Below are 23,751 nucleotides of genomic sequence, written 5' to 3' on the forward strand. Positions count from 1 at the left end.
CTGTTATATGTATTTCTTCATACATGTACCATGTTTTAGCAGTAACAAAAACATTTTTAATAATTCTTAATTATAAATTTATATAAAATTCATAATATTTGCAAGCATTTTAGGGAACGAACTTTATTATGAAGCCAAATTTAATACAATTAAACAATGTTTCATTTTACTGAAGTAAGATTTAACTTACAATTTTGACCTACATTATTAGTATAGCTTTCAATAGCGATCGTCAACGCATGTAAGATTATTGGTTGTCATGTTAATGTTTTCTAAATATCTCAAAAATTAAAGAACTTGACAAAAGTTATTAAAAAGTAATTAAAAATCAGATTTAAACTTTATTTAAATTAAAGGTGGCTTCTGTAAAGTGAACATTTATCAAAAATATTCAAATTGTTAGTTATATATTTTTTGTATATAAACAACGCCCAAATGGGATATACATATATAGATATGAATGTACAGATATGGAAGATATCAAAAGTACGCAATTTATATTTATTATGTTACATACAGTAAAGATTCGACATAAACGAAAATGTTTTCCCCACCACTTGAGGAGAAGACCCGTTCGAGAAGTCCAGAAGCTTGCTTGCCGAAAAATGTAATGTGAACCTGGTTCATAATCTGATCTGTGAGACAATATTAATACAAGTGTAAAACTTTTGTATTCTTGATTTTCTTTTTATGAAGCTTTTACCAACATTAGCGTAACATTTATCTGATAAAAATTAGACTATATTAATTGGTTTATTTGATGATAAATATTTTTAACGCAGTGGAAGACAGCGAATAAGAAAGAAGTGACGTTGCTATTGTGGTAATTGATCAATTAAAAGTCTGTTGTATTGTTCTTAATTGCAACATGTTGCAAATTTTTTTTATACAACTTTTACCAACTTTGGTGACGTTTTTCTGATTAAAATGAAATCAAACCTGACATGTATTTACTTGTAACAAATTATTAGTGTGGTCTCATTTTAGTCGGGAAAATGTCGCAAATATTTTGATGAAGGTTTCATAAGAAAAAAATAAAAAATAAAAATGTTTTATGTTTACATTAGGATTATTTCACCAATAACGTGCTACTTTTCTACGTTCGGCAAAACATTAATAAATGTAAGAACTACATGGTATAAGCGACAGTTCAGAGCTAATAGATTTACATATATCGAATGTTTACTGTACCTCGTAAACAATTAGGAATAGAAAATTTTATGTGTAAAAGTTAAATCATATTAGACAGTACATAATATGCAATTAATTTTATGCGCTTTTATGCATAGGTGCACCTGAAAAATGCAACTGCACTTATTTTCTTTAAGTACTAACATAAATAAGACCTAAACTTATTCGTTAAGAAGTTATTGAAGCTAAAAGTTCACCGAATTATTTCAGTATACATATATCTCCAGAACTGAATAAATTATTTTAATTTTATTTTTACTTTTTCTTAAATACATTTCATATTAATTTTCTTTATTTTAATAAACTTTATAATTTATTATACTAATTATTTTATTAATATTAATATTCATAAAATTTATTTATATCCAATAAAATTATTTAATCATTTTTGTTATAATTTTATAATGTAAAATATGTACATTCAAATTTTAACATTTATGTAAATTAAAAAATTAGAATAAATTAAAACTTAAAAATCTAATCTAATTAAAAAAAGTCTTCATCGATTTTGCGTAAGAAAAAAGCTGCTTAAAATCATGCTCCAACAATAGTAAAGGAATATTGAAATCATACGATGCTGTTATACCAGAAATACTTCATTATAATTATGTTTAAAAATTAATTAAAAACAAATACATACTTTTTTAGACTTAAATTCGTCAAGTTTGAAATGTGCTAATAAATTCTTTTACGGATGGATAGTAATGTAAAGCTACTCTTATAGCATCCTGAAAAAAATAATTATTATTAAGATGTGATTTTTACAGTTTGAAATTTAATATTAAAGAGTAAAAAAGTGATTTCAATATTATCTATTTTAAATTTTTTTATAAATTTATCGCATACAATAAATATATTGTTTCTTACCATTTTTGTATTTATGTTAAGCCCAGATTTATTTAATATCCATTTATAAGGTAAGAAACTATAATGATTATTAACATTTAAAAGAGAATTTGCATCACAACTATTTAAATCTTTTATCACTATGTCTGGTACATTATATAATAAGTATCCATTATTTCTTTTCTTCGCCAACTAAAAGTAAAAGAAAACAGTGATTAATGATGATGTAATGATGTTAGAGATATTTTTTCAAAATATCCTTGCATAGTAAAAATTTCACTATAGAAAGTGAATTACATTTACTAATTTGTACTTTTTATAATTGATATTGTCAAGATGGTGGTTTTGAATAACACCCAAAAAGGCTAATATGGATAATTATTTGTTACAAAATTATAAAAAGTCAAACCTACAATATGATGGTTATATACAAAAATATTCATTAGTTTTTTCTTTAAAAAAAGATTAAATGTATAGTATAGCAGCTAACTCTTACCTAACTTAACGCTAATAATACCAATATAAGACATTTTGCTACTGCATATTAACTATACAATAGTTTTATCGTACAGGGTGTCCACGTCTAAGTGTGACCCCGTGATATTTCATGAATTATTGATGACATGAAAAAGTGTTTATATGGAAATTGCAGGATAAAAGAGGCTTTATGTTTTGGCGTAAACAAAATTTACGATGTTACTAATGTAAAAGATATAATGATGGAGTTTCACTTTTTAAATGAAGCTATATTTTTTTCCATCACGCGATAGTGTCTTTCAACACGAATTCATTAAGGTTTAATATATTTACCTGATTTTTATTAGTTTTCGAGATATAACGCTTAGAAATTTATTAACTTTTAGCAGAGACGTCTCGACTTAAGTGGTAAGTCATAAAAACGATCTTATTATTGCGGTAAGTGCCGCATGTTTGACTCTGCCTGCCAAAACCGATAGCCAGGGGTCTGTGGTCCCAACGATAAGTCCGAAGACTAAGAAACATGGAAAGAATTGTCCATTGCGATTTAAGTTTTCCGCATCAAGAATGATGGATCTTACCCTTCGGATTTGCCCTTCCGACCGTAGATCAACGACTATCGGTTTCAGTTTCATATCTTTTACATTAATAACATTAAAATAATTTTGTTTACGCCAAAACATAGAGCCTCTTTTATCTTGCAATTCCCATATAAACATTTTTTCTTATCATCAATAGTTTATGAAATATCGCGGGGTCACACTTAGGTGTAGACACCCTGTATATTGTAAAGAAGTATATGTAAAATAATATATCTAAGTATAGTATGTCCAATTTGGTACACTGCACCACTGTGTTGCCATTATCATAAACTTTTTAACAAAGAATGAACGATAACTAAATTCTTATGAAGGTCATTCTAGAAAGTGGCCTTAACGATATATGTCAAAACTTACATAATTACAATTAAAATCCTTAAAAACAAATTTTACCTTACTTTAAAATAAAACTTATATACATGACGTTAATAAATAATTAACTACTTTAATAATATTACTGTCTTATTTACATACCTCATCATACCATAGTACATCAACAATTTCTTGGGCATAAACAAATATGGTGTAAACTTTTCTTCTAATTATGTTTCGTAATTTACTATTTTGTAAATTTGCTATCATATTACGATACCTACAATAAAATATTTAAAGTAAGGCAAATAATTTGTGAAGAAATTTATAAAATAAATACCTTAATAGTAAGCGACATGTCCTTGATAAAATTGCACAATGTTGTGTAATAAAACCTCCATAAATTACTGCAGAGGGTGCTAATGTAACAGACACTTCATTATTCCATTCTTCCAATGAACAAACCTAGGTATTTTAATTAAATGTAAAGACATACTAGGTAAAAATCAACAATATTAAACAAAGAAATGCTAGAAAGAATTAAAATATTTATAAAAAGTGAGAGCAGAGAAAAAGGAGGAACTTGTAAGATTAGTTAAAGAGATATAAGAAACAAACATACCAAAGAAAACAATGAACGTTAACGAAAATATCAATATTAAAAACAAAGGAGCGTAATGATAACAAAATAATTGTGAAAGATCCAAAACTTTATCATGAAAAGTATGAAGCAAGAATTAATTATAATTATTATATTCATTACAATATAATTATAATTTTAATCTTAAAAGGTGATTTTCTATAAAACCACATTTGACAACAAAAGTACTACGAAGAATAGTTGTCTAGTTTCAAAAGTTCTAAAACATAACATCATTTTACGCTTAAATCAGTCGTTTCTGTATTATATCCGTCGACTAATATTCTTTATTATATTCATAGGACATACTGAATATAATTTTTCATTATGCTCGTTTTAAGCGTTTATAATAAATGTAATGTTGAATTTGTATTAAAGAACCATTTATATTATACTATTTAAATGTTTCTGTAATATATATTCTGTAATATATATGCGAAATAGACAAAAGAGGATAGTAATGATTTTCACTGTTTTAAACTTAATTCAAAATTTCCAGCTATATTTTTATAACTGGTGTCTTGACGTTTTTAAACTGATGGCTTACGACTTCCACAATTATGAACCTGGTATTTACGTATATACCCGTCAATTTAAAAACGACATGACATTAATTATAATAAACAGTTAAAAAATAATGGTTATGTTCGAAATGGCCAAGATAATCATTATGTAACCTATATAAGCTGATTAAAAAACAAAGAAATATTACCACCTTCTAGCAACTTCAAAATTAAACAACTTTTTTTGTTAGTATTTCTTTCAAGAAAGAAGTTATTATTCAGAATATCATCTCTTATCACTGAAATGATCTACCTTATATATACACATTTTGATTTATTTTACTTATAATTTTATTACATACCTGTTCATAAAATGACAATGATTCTGCAAGTAATAAAGTGTTGTATGAATGAATATTTAAACCGGATATAATAAGATCTTCTGAAACTTTCGTAAGAGTGGGAATAATATCTTCTAAACTGTCTACTTGAGTTTGACCTAAAAATGGTGCAGGTGCTGTATGATAGCATTCTTCAAAACCTTGTGTAACAAACTGTAATAAAAGAGTATTTTAGTATATAAATTAATCTTACTTTCTATAATGATAATGTATCACTAACATATTGTAATATATAATTCGTTTAATAATGGATAATAGCAAATAAACTAAAAAAATCTGTTTGACATACCAAGTTTGTAATCAACATCTTCAATGTTTTAATAATTTCACATTTTTTATCAATTTCTGATTCATAAAACATTTCTTGTATATGCACTAATATTTTTCTGTGTAAATCTACAAGTATTACAGCTTTAGAACATAAGTCATAGTAACATAAAAATGTTAATATTAATAATTTATTAAAAATATACCGCTACTAGATATTGGTGTCATCCATTGTAATAACATCAGTAACTTTGATTGATACTCTCCTGTGTTGAAATAAAGATACTCGTTGAGAAAACGGTTAACAACAAGTACACCTTGCTGCATATATCGTGAAAATTCAATAGTCATGTCGAGTAATTTATTGATTTCTTCTACAGAAAATTTCTCGTTCTCTAGCATTAACGCTGAAAAAAAAATAGATAATTAATATTGAAAAATGAATTTTTTAAAAATAAATTACGAATTATTTAAAAGTTTGGTGTATACCTCTTACTAGAGTGTTATAAAGATTATAAGAGAATCTACTTTGATACTGAAAATCAGCAAATGTAAGAAGATGGTATCCAGCTGTATTAGTTAAGAGAGATATGGCATTACATGGTAATTCTACACTCAAATGTGATTTTCCTAGTTCTTCGGTGCTAAAATATATTATTCAGTAAGAGATTTTAATTAATATGTAAATTAGTAACATTAAGATTCATTATTTACCTAGAGATATCAAAAATGGAAGTTGAGTCTTTTTCTTTAAAGATACTAGAGCCAATTTGAAAATATCCCACAGATGGCATTAAAGGTGTCACATTTTTTTTTCCTTTTTTGAACTATTAACATGTGGATTTATATATCTAATTTTACGAACTTAAATGTTATTAATTAATTACCTCAACTGTATTCCATTTAAAACATTTTTCATTTAATTCATTGACATCATGTGTTTCTTGAACTTCTAAGCGTATTTTCACACTTTGCAGCATTAATCGTAAAACTTCTGGTATTGGTTTCCATACACTTTCTATATTTACAGAATTAATTTTTTCAGGAACCAATTCAGGTTTGTAAGACTTGAATAATCTAAAGTATATTTCATATTTATGATATCTGTTTGTTAATTTTATGTTATCTAATTATTTAATTGAATTTTATGTAACATGTAATTTTTGTTATGCTCTTATAAAATTAATATGGTTGATATTCATAGAATTATTATGTAGCAATCATTATCTTCTTTCGATTTTCTTTATGTATAATTGAATATAGAATTATACTGTATTATAAGTCCATTATTACTTTAAAAAGAGAAATATAAAGTTTAAAATCAAAATTTTGCTATAAATTACATTATTATATATTATTATCTTGCATATGTTATCCACTGTAATGCTTTATAATAACATACAACAATTTAATTTATAATTAGATTTTAATATTGAACCATCATATTAATAGATCTAGATTTACTTTAAACAACATATGCTTATAACAAAATCTAATTCTGTATAAATAAAACTTGATGGGAAGGAAGAAACTGGTTACATTGTAAAAGTAACAATAAAATACAATTTTTAAATATTAGTACGTACGACAATAAAACACTAATATGCGTTCTAGGTTTAGAATATTTCTGATTTAAAGCTAGTAATCGACACACATCTCTACGTGTTACATCTTCTGGTTTTGTTAAAACATAAATTAAACGTGCTATTTGTTTTTCCTGCAATAATAATGACAATAACTATTTAATTATAATTTAATTTATGAACCATAACGTGTTTAAATAATATGAATATTTAGAAGACATACATACCAATTTTTCTTTTTTCAACATCACATAAAAAAATACATTATAATATATATTTATAATTTTTTTATCTATTAAGTGATAATCCCATAAACCTAAAAGCATACAAAATTAATATGTACAACTTCATTTAAGATTCTCTTTTACTTATATATCATATTTTGTTCATGTAAATAGCCTCATGATAAAAACATAATATTACCAATGATCCACTGTATAACAAGAACGGATACAGTGATAGGCAGTTGATTTACTGATGATAAATGCCATGTGGTGATCATTTTAAATGTGTTTTCAGGTACCTTGTATTTGGGAATCAAACATTTTATTAATGTTATCATTTTAGTTGCACCTATGAAATATTTTTTAAATTAATAATTTTAAATATATTTTCATAACATATAATAACTTAATCATGTTACATATAATACTACTATATTTAACTCTGTCTAAGACTTCTTAATGTAAATTACATTCATTAGGAAAATACTCTAAAAATTTTAAGACATTGTAGGTGGCTTCATTGTTATAAATACTTTTTTTACTAAATTGGACTCATATCTGATAGCTTCAATGTAATACATAACAATGTTAAACATAGTAGCATAAATTATATGATGAGTTTGATAATCCAAGACTCAACAGTTTAATAATTTACATCATTATTGGAAATATACTAACTTAAGTCAGTATTTATAATAATATTTGCTAGTAAATCCATATCTTCATCTTCCAGTCCTTTTGATGATACATAATCCTGTAGTGTATCAGCTAATTCTTCAAACTTAGAAAAAGCTTTGTTTTGTGCTAAAAAATTTTAATTTAACTAACTGAAATTAATAGGGTAATATTAAAAGAACTTTTAGTATTAAACTTTCATATTTAATTACCTTTTAATTGGTGCAACAATTTTAAACAAGTATCTCTTTGCTCGTTATTTGTCATTTTTGTATATAATATTTGTACTGTCCGCAAATTATTCAAAAGCAATCATAAGTATACTGTTTTATAAATTTTGAATGAGCAGAAAACGTGCTACAAGCTTTTGATACTACCACCATTCACTGCCACTTGCCACCACTTTGCTTTTATTTTATCGCGGATAGTAAAATTTGTCACATACTGGATGATAAAGCGAAGTACATAACATAAGAAATCAGTTGTTATGATATTGAATACAAGTGACATGAATATATATGTAAATACTAAATACAAACAAATGTAAATATATAAATGGAAGTAAAACTATAAAAATTATAAATAAGTATACATAAAAATATAAAATATAAATTGAAGTCTTTACATTTTGTATAAAATACTACGTGAGGTAGTTGATATAAAATTATTTCCGACCAGTGATGAGATATTGGCTGGGTTTTTTCGCGCATGCGTGAGAAATGCAAGAACTCATCTATTTAGTGGCGCCACTAGATGGCGTAGTATTGTTGGCGGGAAAACAGCAGAAAAGCAGTCGTTACGAAAGAAACACTAGGATAAAATACTAATAAGGTTTTAATATTCTAGCAACATTTCTTTATTCTAGCAACAAATATTGGCATTCTTTTATTGATTCTGTCAAATAAAATACTTTATTTTTATATTATATATTTTGCTTAAAGTTAATTTAATACCCTCATAATGAATTATACAGTATATGTAAATAATCTAATCTTACCCAACCTATACATTCATATTTCATAACCAAATTATAAGAATTTTTTAAAAATAATGAAAGGTGATTAACCCCTCAACTTGCACGCTCGAGTTAATTCGAGGGCGCTAAACAGGCTAAACTGTGCACACTCGAGATAATTCGAGCGGCGTTTTTCGTTTTATTGATATTTATCATTTACATGAGATTGTAAGCTATAACACTTATTTATTCAAGAATAAAATATAGCCTTTTTCCATAGAACAAAAGCACAGTATATAAAAATTAACTTTTCTGTTCGATTTCTTAAAAAAAAACTGTGCGTTAAGGGGTTAAGGTACCCCATTTCATTGAAACTTGTATTTTACTGAGACTAAAATTGCCGCGCATGTGCGAAAAACCCAGGCAATACATATCTCACCACTGTTTTCGACCAGTAATGCGAAACGGACAGTTATTTTTGCGCATGCGCAGTCATAACAGCCAATAACAGCACGTATCTATCACGTGGCAAAGGTAGTGGAATAATAATACAAGTGGACAAATTCGCAATAAATTCAGTGAGTTGCAAAGTTTGGTATATTGATCTTTACATTTATACATATACTGTATATTTTTCTTTATATTACATCAATTTTGCGAAAGTATGCATAAGTGATCAAGATACATCTTTTTATCTACACACTTATTTTACTTATGGTAATTTTGTAGCGCATGCTACAAAAATTGCCGGTTTATCTCATAACACTGTTTCCAATCATCCGTAATTATAGGAACGAATAAAATGCTGATTATAACAAATTTTTTATTAGTTATGATATACATTGATAAATGAAATATTTAAATTTTAATATACATTTAACACAATTAAATTGCATGTTTTGTGTAATTTAATGACATAAATGAATAATATTGTCTACATACAATCCAATTCTAACCGCCTTTGTTGTATATGTATATTTTTGCCTCGTTGCCTAGGCAACGCGTCATAATTATGATGGCAGCTGTAGAAATATTTTCAAGTTCTGTTGATTATAAATATCAAAGTCGAATATGTTCTGTAAGTTTTTTAATTGTATTGTTTCTTGTAACTTTATTAGTATTTACACCATTTTTTATTATCTATAATACAGGAGGTACGTATACATAATATTTTATTTTTTATGTGTGTTTATACTTATTCTATAATTTGATGTGTTTTATTATTTATTAGTTGCATTATTGTTGAAAATTATTGTCATTTCTAGGATCTTCATTGAAAAATCGTGTCTATACAGAAAAACCATATATATCATTTAATTATAAATATCTAATATTAGCAGATAAGGGCTATAGTGTTAGTCCAATAGTTTGTTCAGCATTCACAATGTATAAAGATAATAAAATTACAGATGATTGTACATTAATAAAGGTTCTATTATTGCATAGTATACAATGCATAATCATACAATCACTCTATTGACATATATGTTTTATAATTAACTACCAATTAAAAAATTAGGTGCAAGAGATAGATACAAATAGTGATGGTAAAAAGGATATTTTAAAATTTGAGGCCCATTTTTATACAAACATCCCTGTTAAATCTTACAAGATTTTACTATTTTTTAATTTTCAGTTGAAGGTAAAATATATTATTGCATGCTTATTTTTAAATATTACTTCAAAATAGTAATTTTATTGATTTATTACAGCAATTATTTGAAATAACAATTGAGTCTATCGCATTATTTACTCATGTATTAAATGAAGAAGTACAAAGGATACAATTTTTTGGAGATTTGACATTACAGCAAAAGGGCCTTCTTACCAGTGAAGGTTTATATGAATCTTATAATCAGAGTATAGAGATGGTCAATTACTCATTAGAAGAATTACTCTTACAAAATTCTAATAGAAAATGTTAGTAATACTTCTATTATTGTCATTTTTAATTGAACATATCAGTTTTTACATTTAGATGAAACATAAAAATTTATTTTAGTTGCAGCTAAAATAAACAATGAGCATATAATAAAGTTCGCAGGTCACACACAAGAAAATAAAGTAGTAATTTGTGCAGAAATAATCTATAAGGACAGCTTAATTTACTATCAGCCCAGTATTTTGGAAGAATTGAAATGGGCATGGGTACAATACTTATCATGCCTTCTAGTTCTAGCTTACATAGTAAAACATATGTTGATTTTCTTATTTTCAAAACGATATTTGAACAGTTATATTATAGTTCCGTGGAGAGAAAAATAATTAATTTGAAAACAGTAAATTTGTTTTATGTCATTACATATTTGGGTATTCCTATTTTAACACAATCGCTAAGGTAACAAAACTGTTTATGCAGAATAATTGTACTCAATATTGAACATAAAAATAATAATTTTTACATGTTAGATGTCAAAACATCTATTAAACTATTTTAATTACTTGATATCTTGAACTAGTTATCTGATATTATTTAATATTAAATCTGTTTATATTCAACAGGGCTGCAGTTTATATAAATTAGAACATAGGTGAATGTAATTCATTTATCAATTTTCATGTAATACTAAATGGTTGGCTTATTAAAAAAAAGCAGATGAAGAAAATTAAATTATGTTCAGTAAACCAATTGCACCACTAAATATTGTTTGTAACAATGTAGTCTGGATTAATGATGGTTTCTCTTCCATTTATTAGTTGCAAAGAAAATGATTTCTTATAAAAAAAGGCCAAGGAAAAAATATTTATATGAAGAATGAACTTCGAATAGACTTTCAGAGTCTTATGTGGTGAAATTAAGAAGCTTTAGGCAAGTTTATTTTAACCTGCAGTACTTTGCACTCTGACGTAAAAATGGAATTTTGGTGTTATAAAAATTTAAGGTGGAGGAACAATATTTTCTTACGGTTTTTTTATATGAATGTGATTTGTATAATTTTAGTCGATGTAAGATTTTGATTTTGCAATTTCACTTTTAAAATTGTACAATGAACGTAAGCATATAAAAATGTATGTTTTATAAAGTTTTAAAAGTAAAACTGCAAAATTTTATCGTGATTATATAAATATTTTAAAAAAGAGTACTTTTAATAATTCTTGAAACAGCGAAATCTGATTTTTTTTGTAGGAAAAAAGCTGCCTTTGTTTCTTCTGTAAAAAAAAATGCAGGATAAACAAAGATCGTCCGGAACTTTTCAGTTTCGCCACACGAGGTCCCCAAAGTCAGTTTGGAATTGGTCTATTATTTCATTAGGCACATAAATCAAGATTACTTAGAAAGAAAAAGTTTTATTCGATTAAAATTGATTTATTTATATCGTCCAACGAGTAATTCGTAAAAAACATTTATGCCGTAAAACAGTCCTGTAGGTAGTAAACCTTCCAAACTACGCGCTTGACCAGTTCAATGAGATTGGAGATTGCGCGTATCCTACGTCGCTTTAGTTTGCTTCTCTTCTACTGATCTGATTATGTCATGAAATATTTATTCTTTAAAATACAAAGCATCGTGCATTAGTGACATTTAAGATGATTTGTAAAATAACTCAACGTGATTCCTCGAAATAACCTATAATTAAGTTAAAAAAAGGTAAGTGAAGGAGCTTAAAGAGATGATACTAAGGTTGCTCTAAATATTGCTATCATATCCACTGAATTTTTGTACTGAGACTTTTAGCGTGTCTTTTATAATGATAATATATTTTATTATTTTGGTATTTAAAAGTATTTTGTATTTGGGTGAGAACTTTAGGAAAATATAAGTGACAAAAGGAAGTTCAAATTTAATCCTAATATCTGTTCTGTGACAGTGGTGTTGATGAATTAAGGGAAATATTGTTTGAATACTTGAAATTGTGATGGTTACTTTCCGTAAATAATCAGAAGTGTATTGAAAATCGTAGATAATTCAATTTTTTGCAATTAATCAATTAAGTGATAAGTAGAGTAATATTATTTTTCATATTTTACGTTAAAAAGTGTAAGCGCAGAAAATATTTATTTATATCATAAGTATCACTTTTGATTAGGTTGCTGAATTGGAACTACTTGTAGTTGTTAGTTTCATGAAAGATGAATTGACAGTGCAGTAACAGGCAAAGTTGCTAGATATAAGGACAAAGTGACGTCACATAGAGATATTGACAAAGAGTAGGGATATAATAAGACGCGACACTCTATGTCTGCACCTTTGATGTTTCGAAAATGCTGTCCCTTTAAATTCGTTGTGCAAATGAGCGGGAAATTTAAATCAAGTGAATCTAATTTCATGCCAGCCACTAATAATTAGAAATCTATTTGTCGTAAATTTTCTCAATGTTGCTAATATTAATTTTTGAGGCATTTACATTAATTTCACAATGTCAAAAAGTTATAAAGAAAAGCAAAGAAATCTACGAAAATGATCACTCTATAAAATATATTTGTGGAATATATATTATAGAAATAAATATTAAAATTTATAAAGAAATAACAAACTATGCATCACAAGAAAATACAGATGAATGGGCTACAGAGAAATAACAAAATACTTATTAAAAACAAATTACTAGTTAATGTGCTGGAATATGCATTCTTTGCCGACTGCCATACTTGCATACTGCGCACATGAGGATTATCGGATTACAGCGCCAAAATTTTACCCCCACTCTAATTCTTTTAACTTGAACTTTTAAATTGGTTGTGTCCTCTGTCTGTCAGTCTGTCCACAGAGTAGGGATAGAACCAGAGGCGACCAGAGGCATCTTTGATATCTCGAAAACGCTGTCCCTTTAAATTGATCGTTCAAACGAACCGAAATTTCAAATAAAATGAATCTAATTTTATGTCAACCTTTAATAATTTGGAATGTATTTGTAATAAATTTTCTGTTTATTACTAATACAGCCTTTCGAAGTATTTGTATCAATTTTACAACATTGAAAAGTTGAAAAAGAAAAGAATGTACAAAAATGATTACTTTTCAAAATATATTTAAAGAATATGTATTATGAAAATGATTATTACAAATAACTTATGAGAAAATAAAAAACTATATATCACAAGAAATTATAGATGAACGTGTTACAGATGTACGACAAAATATTTAATACAAATAAATTACTGGTAAATGTACAAGATTAAACTATTATTTTTCGACCGTCATACTTACATATGCATTATGCATATTCACATTTCGAAATACTCTGTCAAAATCGTACCCTCACCCCCGATTCATTTCACTCGGGCATTTAAATTTGTTGGGTCTTCTGTCTCACAATCAGTTCAGTTTATTGTTCTCTTATAAAAAGAGTGGTTTTCCACTCATTTTGCCCATCCTCTGTCTCTCACTAGTAAATATTTTCTTAAGAACTATTTTTCACATAAGTTTAATTAAAATCGGTGTGTCCCGGTTAGATATGTTCCCTTCTAAGAAGTGTTGTGAAATCGACCGAGTGCTTTCGCGAATACGCGGCCGTTACAGCCATTTACAACGATATATCTATCATGTGGTAAAGCAAATGTAGTAGTGTTATAAATGCGTTGACGGACAAAGGGTATAGCCGAATAAGGGGTTCAAAAGTTCTTTTATATCAAATTAATCAATGACCAGATAATAAACCGCATAAAGGAAATCATTTTTGTCGAGTATGAAGCTGCTACCCGTACTTGAGGGTAGTTAGAGGCCGAAACGCAATTTACAGATACATTATTATATCCTTTGTTATATTGTACGAAAAAATTTGAAAGATGAAATTAGAGATATTTTTCTTTATGGCGTTGGTGTTTGTGAATTTTCTCAGAATTTTTAAAAAATTCCAAAAGTTAAAAATATTTTTTCAATAAAAATTATAAAATGACCACGTTTATATTTTTACAGTAAAAGCACCTTATCATGATTATTAATTTTTTCAGATTTTTTAAGGGCGGGAGGGGATAGTTGCAAAAATTAAAAACCGGTATCTGGTCATATTATTATTTTAATTTTTCACGTAACCATGTTCATATTTCTATAATTTAATAGATTGTTAAAATTATTAATATACAATTTTTCGGATTTTTTATAGAAGTATATCATATATAAAAAAATTGCAAATCGATATTTTTAACTTTTTATTCGCGAAGGAGTAACATATGCGAACATATAATATCTAATTTTTACTTCATAAAATGCAGATTCAAAAGTTTTACACGTATTAAATAAGTTAATATTTGAATATGACTTACATTTGGTTATAAACTATGAAATGTCGTGTGTGTATATTATATGTTTTTTTTTTTATTTCATTATCGCATTGAGTTTAATGATTTCGGCGAAATATTTGTGTTTTCTTTGCATATCTTGTAGTTGGCACTCCGTGATTGCTTCGCGAAAACAACAAACCGCAGAATTATTGAAAAGTAATGCGCAATCGTGAAGTTAATAAAAATATTTGAACGTTTGTGCTGTCTGTTTTATATTTGACACTTCGAGATACTGTTGAATAAAAATTATTTTAAACAATGAATAAATTGAACGCATTTATTTTTCATTTAGTTTTGGAATTATTCCTTATTTATAGATAAATTCCAGTAGCATCGTATTAGTTATACAAAATTCTATATTACTTTTGTTACGCTCTCTGAAACAAAAGTTCGTGAGTTCGCCTTTTATTCAGGGTCATCTATGTATATCAAATTGTAATTATTGTGATTAAAAAGAAATACTATGTAGTGTTGTTTTTTATAATTTCAAAATATAACACAAAAAGATTATAGAAAAAGTATGAAGGGAAGAAAAAAAAGAAGAAAAGCACTTTTTAATTTTGTACCACTAAAATTTGTTATTAATGAGTATATAGGGTGTCCCGTAACTAGTGTTACTCCCTTAAAAGGGTGGTAGAGGACGTTCGAAAAGGTTGAAATGTATTTAATATACTACCTAACGAGTAAATAGGTTTCATTCATATCTGTTACGTAATTGTATGATTGAATGAAATAGAAATTACTTCATTAGCAAATAGAAATTATTTTATACTTTTTAGTGCATTTCGAAGTCGGCGTATTTTTTTTCTTAAAATTATTTTTATTAGAAGACATTGTTACACTGGCCACGGATCGCGGTTTCTTTCTCGATCGCGAGGCATATGTCGCGAACGGTTGCCATGCAACGATGATCTGTTGGACGACTGCGGCGTCGATCGACAGTCGTCGTTTATTGTCGAAAGAAACGTGTTGAAATAAAATGTATCATTGTTTCTAACCGAAAATTCTGTTTTCTTGCTTTCAATATAATATAGTGTAAATTATTTATGAATATTCGTTCACGTGTTTTCATTCGTCCTATTTATGTGTCGGACTAACACTGAAAATTAGTGAAAATTAGTAAAAAGTGACAGAGAAAAGTGATAATAAAAACTAATAATGAAAGATAACAGTGAAGTTACTTGTGCGTTTTTTGAGAGTTTCTGTATGATGATTTATTTATGCTATCAGTAAGAATCGGTGGATCGACCCGGTGATAGAGATGCATTTTCATCGTGATTATTTACGGTTCAATGGGTGAGTTACATTTAAATTTGTTAATTATTTAAATTCAAATTTTTATTTGTTGAATGGAAAGGTTATTTCATTTTTTAAAAATAAGAATTTGTTCTTTTTCATCATCACAATATCTAACGAGAATAATTTTCCATATTTTATCTATTATTTCTTTGCGATAACAAATAAATGTATCGAATAAATTCGACTTATTCTGATTACGTAAGTAAGGACTACTTTCTTCATTTCTTATGCACTAATAAATTCAATAATAATTCAGATTTTTTCATTCGTTTTTCAATGTAACTTTCATCTAACAGCTTTCTATCATACCGACGCTATACCGACGTGGTATCGATACGCTTGTGCACGATCACGATCGACTGTCATTTTCGAAGCTGTAGCTCTCGCGTTTGAGCGCACGAAATCCTCGCGTTCTGATTGGTCCGTGTTTTTTCTTAATAATTCAAAAATGAAATTTCAAACCCCATTTTTGCAAAGGAAAATCTTGTTCAGAATGACGTCCTCTACTACCCCTTTCAGGGAGTAACACTAGTTACGGGACACCCTGTATATTACAAAAATCAGACTTTAATATATCATTATTCTATCTTCAGAAAATTATTCATAATTTTCAGGTAGAGGGGACAAAGAATTTGTTATTTTAATGTGTTTTATTTCAATTCTTTTGTAAGATGTATCTAAATGTGCTGTAAATACCATTTTTTTGTTAAATATTTCATTTGAAATTGTGTGAGAGCATATTAAATTAATTATTATTGTATAAGAAAAGTACCTTTCGATGGAAGTCAAAAAAGGTATTAGTGTATTATATTTAACAAATATCTATTTAAGAAGAATATCCATTATAAACAAAATTGACACAATCATAATAACAATAAGATCAAAATTACTGTCTCACTTGTAGTTCATATGTAATTAACAAATTTTTTTATCGTTATTTAAATATGAGAAAGCAAAAATCTCATTTTTTTGGCTCATATAATTGGATTGTTACTCATCTATTATATTTTTTGAACTGTTCTATTGTGCTTTAACTTCTTTTCTCAACAAGTCATACAACCATTGATGGAATTCAAAATGAATGAAACTAAATCTGTTATTTTTAAATCTTTAGTACCTTAACACAGTAATAACTGCCCTTTGAGATTGAAACATTTTAAATATTAGCAAGCTATGGAAGCAGATGGTAACAGTATTATACACAATATTGATTATAAGCTTGTAACACACAAACGATTGATTTTTAGCTTTTTCAATTTATGTTTAAAACACAAAAATACAAGATAATAAAATTCCAAAATAAATATTATTTTCATACCACGACATATATATAATGCCCTTGTTATCAGTACACTTTAAATATTCTTCAATATAATTGAATTCATTCTTCTCAAGAAAATTGTTTATACTTCATTCTTTTGTTAAAATACATATATTCTTTTCTTTTGAAAATCTGTGTTATGGAATTAAACAATGATTTCTACTGGGTTTCTTTTGGTTTGCTGAGACTATAGCTTAAGTTTTTTTGTAGCTGTTCTATGGATTTCCAATGTTGAGACACTTACCAATAGTAAACTTACCAATAATAATTTCTTCAGAAAACCTCGATAATTTTGGGTCACTATGTAATAGATTCTTCAAATTAGTAGAGGTACAGAGATTTAATGTGTGGCGCTACATCTAATATGATTCGACAGAGTTATTTGCTAAGAATCAGTCAAGTTTTAACTTATTTCCAATATTCTCACTTTCATCATCTTCTGTTATGTCTTCTTTTTTTATTGGACTTTCCATAATGTAATTTTGAAAATAGGTATTGTTTTTATTAGCTCCAAATATTTAGTTTTCATGAAGTGGTTTTTATTATCAATAACAGTTGCAAATAATTGAATTAATGTGATTTACCAGTTCAGCAATTTGATGTGAATGTTTTTGAAACTTTTCAGTAATTAGATATAGTAAAATTATGTCAAAAAAAGTTACATTTTCACATGACAAGCATACAGTTTGTCTATTTTATGTCCACACTAATATAAAATTAGTAACTCATATTTAACATACGATTATTCAGATTATTATTAAAATACCACTACCACTTCTGTCAACTATTTTAAAAAATTTACTAATCATAATACAGGAAAAATCATTATTATTCTAAGAATCAATATCAATCTGTTTCACTGAAGAAGATTCTCATATTTTATTTAAATTTGAAGACAAATATCTAAAGCTATCACGAGTATTATCACTTTTGATTATCATAATCACTATTGAATTAATATTAAACAACTATACCAAACCTGATACTAGATTATTATAACTAGTTTATTAATTGTGTGCTTACAAAGAATTGGAAAAAAGTAAATTAATAATAATTTGACTAAAATATAAGTAATCTCTTTGTATATTCATAATTATACATATAAAAAAGTACCGTTTCTTAATAGAGTAATCAAAAGTATTTTAGCTATAAAATCTTACTGTAAAATTCTTTTTTTGTGAGCGTGGAATAAGTCCATTCGTAATAATAATAATAGAAACAACTGTGAACAAAAATAGCTTCTTTTTATATGAAATAAAACGGGAATAGTTTGTCTTAACCAAATCTTTAGAAATAACAATATTAAATAGAAAAAAAAATATAGACTAGATGCATTTTAAAACAGACGAACAGCACGAAATTCTTTACAAAACTAATATGAAAAAAAATGCTCCATTTGAAATTATTTCTTTATTTAGAAAAGAAGGAAGAACTAAACATCTCAGAAAAATTATTCTGTTGCCACCCTATAAACAAGATTTAGGACAAAAGAGAAATATAGTCATATGATGAGCTTACTGTCTTACATACTGCCTATTTACTGTGAATACTTTACTGTGCCAAATGTAAAGGAGAAATAAAGATAGTGTAGAAGTGTAGGATAGTGAGATTCGTTGAGTATAATTGCGTAGGTTACTTTATTAACTAACTATCTATTGATAGGATAGTTATGATAGGGTCGCGGCGTTTGCAGGCCGTGTAAAGGAAGGCAATGCTTTTTTTTCTCCACGTGTCGCAGTCCTTTGTACGTGTTAGGAAAGATTCATTAGGGAAAGAAGGGTTGAAAGGTCGAGGTGTCGGCCAGAAAAGCCCTTCAAGGAAGGGATTAAAATCAGTTGTATAGAAGGCGTCGTTGCGTTGTAAGCTTGGGTATAGTGCGCAATCGTTTAGCGTAGTACATACAGGGTGTCTCACATATAGCGTAACTCCCAGAAATGGGTGGCTGAGGACGTGGTTCTAAACAACTTTTTCATTTGTAAAAACGAAATCACGAGAACAAAATTTTACTGAAACTTGACTATATTTAAATTAAAGGTGAGATTAATTCAAATTTACTTATCATGTACTCACGAGAAATGAATAAGTGAACATTATTTTTAATTATTCTGATCATTATTTAACTGGATATTAACATAAGGACTTCTTGTTAAATATTTACACTATCCTATCGCAAAGACGCTTGTTCGTGATCGCGCTCAGCCGTGCAGCTCGAAGCTATCGCTCTCACTTCTGAGTGCGCGTAATCCTCGTGCTCTGATTGGACCGTGTTTTTCTATAATATTTCAAAAACGAAGTTTTAAACCTCATTTTTGCAAAGGAAAATCTTGCTCAGAATGACATCCTTTACCACCCCTTTCAGGGTGTAACACTAGTAACGAGACACCCTATGTACTTTGGAATTAAAAAAACATGTAATTCGTGTAAAAAACTTGTTTTAACAATAAGTTGAACTTGAACTGACATACAAAAACATCGCGACAGTTTAGTAAGTTGATATCGTACCACAGGACAGCGATGGTCATCATCTACGTAAAAAATTATTTAAATAACGCTCCGAATAAAAAATAGTTTTATCTCCATTTGCTATTCGAGGCTTCAAAAATACTTATTTTATCTTTTTTCTACGTGCTACGTATAAATAAATTTATTCGACGGTAATAGGTAATTTTTTATTCAAAGGTTACAAATAAATTTCAAATATATTTAAAATATTCGTTTCTTCGAACCGGCACGGTTTCTCATCGACTCGAGGACATCAAGCTGTACTATGACACCTTTTATTTCCATTCAAGTTTTGATTTGAAAGTCGAGTAATAATGCATTATTATATGTTGTAGATTCTTTAGTAATGAAATGTGAAACTTCTACAGTCTTATGGGTATGAAAGTTACAATATCATATTATTGAGATCTTACATTTGACAATAAATTTATAAATAAGGTTAGTTTTAGTATTATTCTATACATTAGAAATGTTATACTTTTATTTAATCATCTCTAATACTAAAGATATATGTATAGTTTGCGTGTTTGGATCATTTTAATTGGAAAAATTTTGCAAATTTATTGATGGATTTTTAATAGTGAACACAGTTTATTTTTATTAAAAAATACGCAAAATAAATTAATACAAGAAGACGCCGGGCATCGTAAAACATGAAGTCACTAACGATTCTACAAACACACAAATGCTGCACGGCAACCAAAAACAGAAAACGAAGGACCGCGAATTTCTTCATTTAAGAGTTTTAAAAGCGCGTAAATTCAAAACTCCAACACTCCCCCTAATTCGCGGGCCGATGCTACGCAATCCAAATTAACAATATACATTGTTTTACAAAACAGTTTTAAAAGCGCGTAAATTTCTAATTTGATAATTTTAACAATTCTACGCACTTTACATGCTTTAACCTTGGCAGTGATTTCGTTAATATATCTGCTGCCATGTCACTCGTAGGCTTATAACATACTTCAATATAACCTTTTTCCTGAGCCTCTCTTGAAAAATGAAATCTTATATTTTCCTTCATTTCATCAATTTCTACATCTGTCAGTGGTTCCAAATCTTTCAATTGTTGATTTACTTTAGCTTCCAAAGGTGTACTCACCGTTTTACAATTGCTCATATTAAAACGCTCAAGTAAATCTTCTATATATTTACTTTGATTTAATCTTATGCTTCCTCTTTGACCTTGTCTTTCAACACATATACCTAATATAGTTTTAACTGGTGCTAAATCTTTCATTTCGAATTGCTTTTTCAGTAAATTCTTTACAATTTCTAATTTCTTAAAATCAACAGAAGCTATTAGCAAATCATCTCCATAAATTATTATTACTACATCACTACCATCTGACTTATCTACATAAACACACGGATTTATTGCGGATTTAACAAAATTAACGCTTATCAAATAGTTACTTAATTTATTATACCATTCGCGACCTGCCTGTTTCAATCCGTATAATGATTTATGCAACTTGCATACCTTATCATCTTCTCCTTTTACGACAAATAGTTTTGGTTGTTCCATATATATTTCATCAGATAACTCGGCCTGTGTATACGCCGAAACAACGTCCATATGGTGAACAAACATTTCATTTTCGACACTTATTGCCAAAAATGTTCTCAGCATCTCAAATCTTGCTACAGGCGCAAATGTTTCATCATAATCCTGTCCCAGTATCTGTTGATCTCCACGAGCTACTAATCTCGCCTTGAATTGTTTTATATTTCCTTCCTGGTCCCGTTTTATCCTGTAAACCCACTTATTTTTTAATACTTTTCTATTCTCTGGTTTACTTACCAAACTCCAAGTATTGTTGTGCTTTAATGTGTCGAACTCAGACTTCATTGCCTCTAGTCAGAATGATTTTTCGGGCGAGTTTATTGCTTCCTCGACCGTATTTGATACTTCACATTCTTGACTTTTTGAAAAATTAGCATTGTGATACAATTTTCGCGGTCTACCACGCCGTCCGGTCTTTTCCAATTTTGGTCTACCACGACCTCTTCTTAGTGGAGTCTCATCAATTTGAGTCTCATCAATTTCCAGCTCTTCTTCTGCTGTTTCTTCTTCTTCATCTTCAGGATCATTCCTGCTATTATATTCATACGAAATTTCATGTTGCTCTTGTTCCCTGTCCAACTCTTCTGCTTTTTTATCCATTTCAAACGATATATATTCTGTTTCTAATTCTGATTCTGGTTTCTTCTCTTCTTCGGAATTCAGCGACTCTCTGATATTTTCTATGAAACGTACATCTCTTCGTTTCACTACTTGATTTGTACCCTTTTTCCATAATCTATAAGCTTTCGCTTCTTGAGAATATCCAACCAGAATATACTCTTCGCCCCTTGGCGCGAATTTTCCTCCTCTATTATTTTTATTTAGCGCAATAACTCGGCTTCCAAATGTTCTAAAATATCCTACATATGGCTTCTTCTGTGTCCATACTTCAATTGGAGTTAAATCATTTAATGCTTTAGTTGGACATCTATTTCTAATATATGCAGCCGTATGCACCGCTTCTGCCCATAACATATAAGGTAAATTTGATTCTAATAACATGCAACGCGCCATTTCTACCAAAGTTTGATTTGCGCGTTCAGCAACTCCGTTTTGCTGAGGCGTCTACTCCACGCTTAGCTGCCTTTCAATACCTTCTTGTTTTAAAAATTCATTAAAAGCATGCGACAAATATTCTTTGGCATTATCACTTCGAATCTTTTTAATTTGATAACCTGTTTGCTTTTCAACACGATTTTTATATTCTTTAAATGCTTTGAAAATTTCTGATTTTTCCTTCAAAAATACTACTTCAGTATATCTACTGTGATCATCAATAAATGTTGCAAAATATTTTGCTCCCCCTAACGAACGAGTTTTAAATGGCCCACAAATATCAGTATGTATTAAATCCAAAACACCTTTTTCTCTTGTTATTGACTTTTTGAAAGGTAGTTGATGAATCTTTGCTTTTATACATACCTCACATATTGGGTTTTCATTTTTGAATTCATCCTTCATTCCAATTACAATATCCTTTCTTTTTAGTTTCTTCACATCCTCAAAATTTAAATGACCCATTCTCTGATGCCATTTCATTAATTTCCTATCACACTGTTCAGCTATCATTGCTGATTGAATTTGATTTTCTTTAATTATGTACAAACCATCTTCCATCGTCGCTTTCATCACAATTGACCCGTCTTTTCGTTTTATAACTGCATTATTTTCATAAAATGCTACAGAATATCCATTTCTAGTGATACTTGATACTGATAATAAATTACTCTTGAATTCTGGAACATACATTGCCTGTTGCAATTTAATAATCTTTGATTCTTTAGGAGTTTTTATGTTCATATCTATTTCTCCTTGTCCCTCTGAAGTAATGCTATTTTCTGCGGCTGTATAAATTTTTGTTTTCTCATTATCGTTCAGTATGTTAAATTTCTTCTTATCATAGCACATATGTGTACTCGCTCCACTGTCCAAACACCAAATTCCTGCTCTTCGAGTGGTTGTACTGAAAGCACTTGCTGTAAACGCATCCTGTGCCATTCTCTTATTTTCAACTTTTGGTTTTGATCTGCAATTCTTTGCAATATGTTCCGGTTTGCCACATGTAAAACATTTTATGTTAAATCTCTTTCCTTGTTCATTTTGTGTATTATTTTTCTGTATTATATTTTTCTTGTACGGCTTACCTTTACTGGACAATAGGGCC

General features: G+C 28.2%; 3 protein-coding genes across 17 annotated transcripts in view; 2 read left to right on the plus strand and 1 right to left on the minus strand.

Moving 5' to 3' along the window:
- Positions 1-480: 480 nt before the first annotated feature.
- Positions 481-8,523, minus strand: LOC100883839 (centromere protein I). 7 transcript variants are annotated; one of them, XM_076534128.1, is made up of 16 exons: positions 8,344-8,523; positions 7,931-8,162; positions 7,722-7,847; positions 7,243-7,392; positions 7,047-7,135; positions 6,823-6,974; positions 6,124-6,313; positions 5,951-6,063; positions 5,726-5,880; positions 5,443-5,643; positions 5,259-5,365; positions 4,931-5,122; positions 3,766-3,890; positions 3,588-3,705; positions 2,059-2,229; positions 481-1,919 (listed from the first exon to the last, which is right to left on the minus strand). In XM_076534128.1, exons 2-16 carry the CDS (start codon positions 7,983-7,985, stop codon positions 1,851-1,853), a joined length of 2,013 nt encoding a protein of 670 aa, XP_076390243.1. In that variant the 5' UTR covers positions 7,986-8,162; positions 8,344-8,523; the 3' UTR covers positions 481-1,850. The 7 variants fall into 7 exon arrangements, 6 of the variants coding, with proteins under 6 accessions (XP_076390243.1, XP_076390240.1, XP_076390251.1 ...); XM_076534125.1 differs by having other exon boundaries at positions 7,931-8,245; XM_076534136.1 differs by lacking the exon at positions 8,344-8,523 and having other exon boundaries at positions 481-1,768; positions 1,832-1,919; positions 7,931-8,337.
- Positions 8,524-9,136: 613 nt separating this feature from the next.
- The window catches only part of LOC100882551 (ubiquitin-conjugating enzyme E2Q-like protein 1), a 41,092-nt gene continuing 26,477 nt past the window's right edge, over positions 9,137-23,751 (plus strand). For 2 of the 4 annotated variants that reach the window (XM_012281584.2, XM_012281586.2), the window contains exon 1: positions 11,909-12,262. The gene's annotated coding sequence lies outside the window, so the exon portion shown is untranslated. Of the gene's footprint in view, positions 9,252-11,908; positions 12,263-16,125; positions 16,192-23,751 lie in introns of those variants that run through there. The other 2 variants (XM_012281587.2, XM_012281588.2) reach the window with 2 other exon arrangements.
- On the plus strand, positions 9,342-12,200 carry LOC100883727 (transmembrane protein 231). 6 transcript variants are annotated; one of them, XM_076534193.1, is made up of 7 exons: positions 9,342-9,827; positions 9,939-10,102; positions 10,193-10,315; positions 10,386-10,593; positions 10,676-11,011; positions 11,176-11,555; positions 11,801-12,200. In XM_076534193.1, exons 1-5 carry the CDS (start codon positions 9,644-9,646, stop codon positions 10,936-10,938), a joined length of 942 nt encoding a protein of 313 aa, XP_076390308.1. In that variant the 5' UTR covers positions 9,342-9,643; the 3' UTR covers positions 10,939-11,011; positions 11,176-11,555; positions 11,801-12,200. The 6 variants fall into 6 exon arrangements, with proteins under 6 accessions (XP_076390308.1, XP_076390312.1, XP_012136968.1 ...); XM_076534197.1 differs by having other exon boundaries at positions 11,176-11,482; XM_012281578.2 differs by having other exon boundaries at positions 10,676-10,821.

The sequence above is a fragment of the Megachile rotundata genome, chromosome 1, assembly GCF_050947335.1.
Source record: "Megachile rotundata isolate GNS110a chromosome 1, iyMegRotu1, whole genome shotgun sequence".
Lineage (NCBI taxonomy): Eukaryota > Metazoa > Arthropoda > Insecta > Hymenoptera > Megachilidae > Megachile > Megachile rotundata.

Excerpts from the sequence above, each read along its gene's own strand:
- LOC100883839 (XM_076534128.1), bottom strand. The coding sequence starts at position 7,985 with ATGACAAATAACGAGCAAAGAGATACTTGTTTAAAATTGTTGCACCAA. Across the intron at positions 6,064-6,123 it reads TTAAATGGAATACAGTTGAG|TTCAAAAAAGGAAAAAAAAA; the intron begins GTAATTAATTAA and ends ACATGTTAATAG. Across the intron at positions 3,891-4,930 it reads CATTGTCATTTTATGAACAG|GTTTGTTCATTGGAAGAATG; the intron begins GTATGTAATAAA and ends TAAAATACCTAG.
- LOC100883727 (XM_076534193.1), top strand. The coding sequence starts at position 9,644 with ATGTATATTTTTGCCTCGTTGCCTAGGCAACGCGTCATAATTATGATG. Across the intron at positions 10,316-10,385 it reads TTTTTAATTTTCAGTTGAAG|CAATTATTTGAAATAACAAT; the intron begins GTAAAATATATT and ends GATTTATTACAG. Across the intron at positions 10,594-10,675 it reads ACAAAATTCTAATAGAAAAT|TTGCAGCTAAAATAAACAAT; the intron begins GTTAGTAATACT and ends AATTTATTTTAG.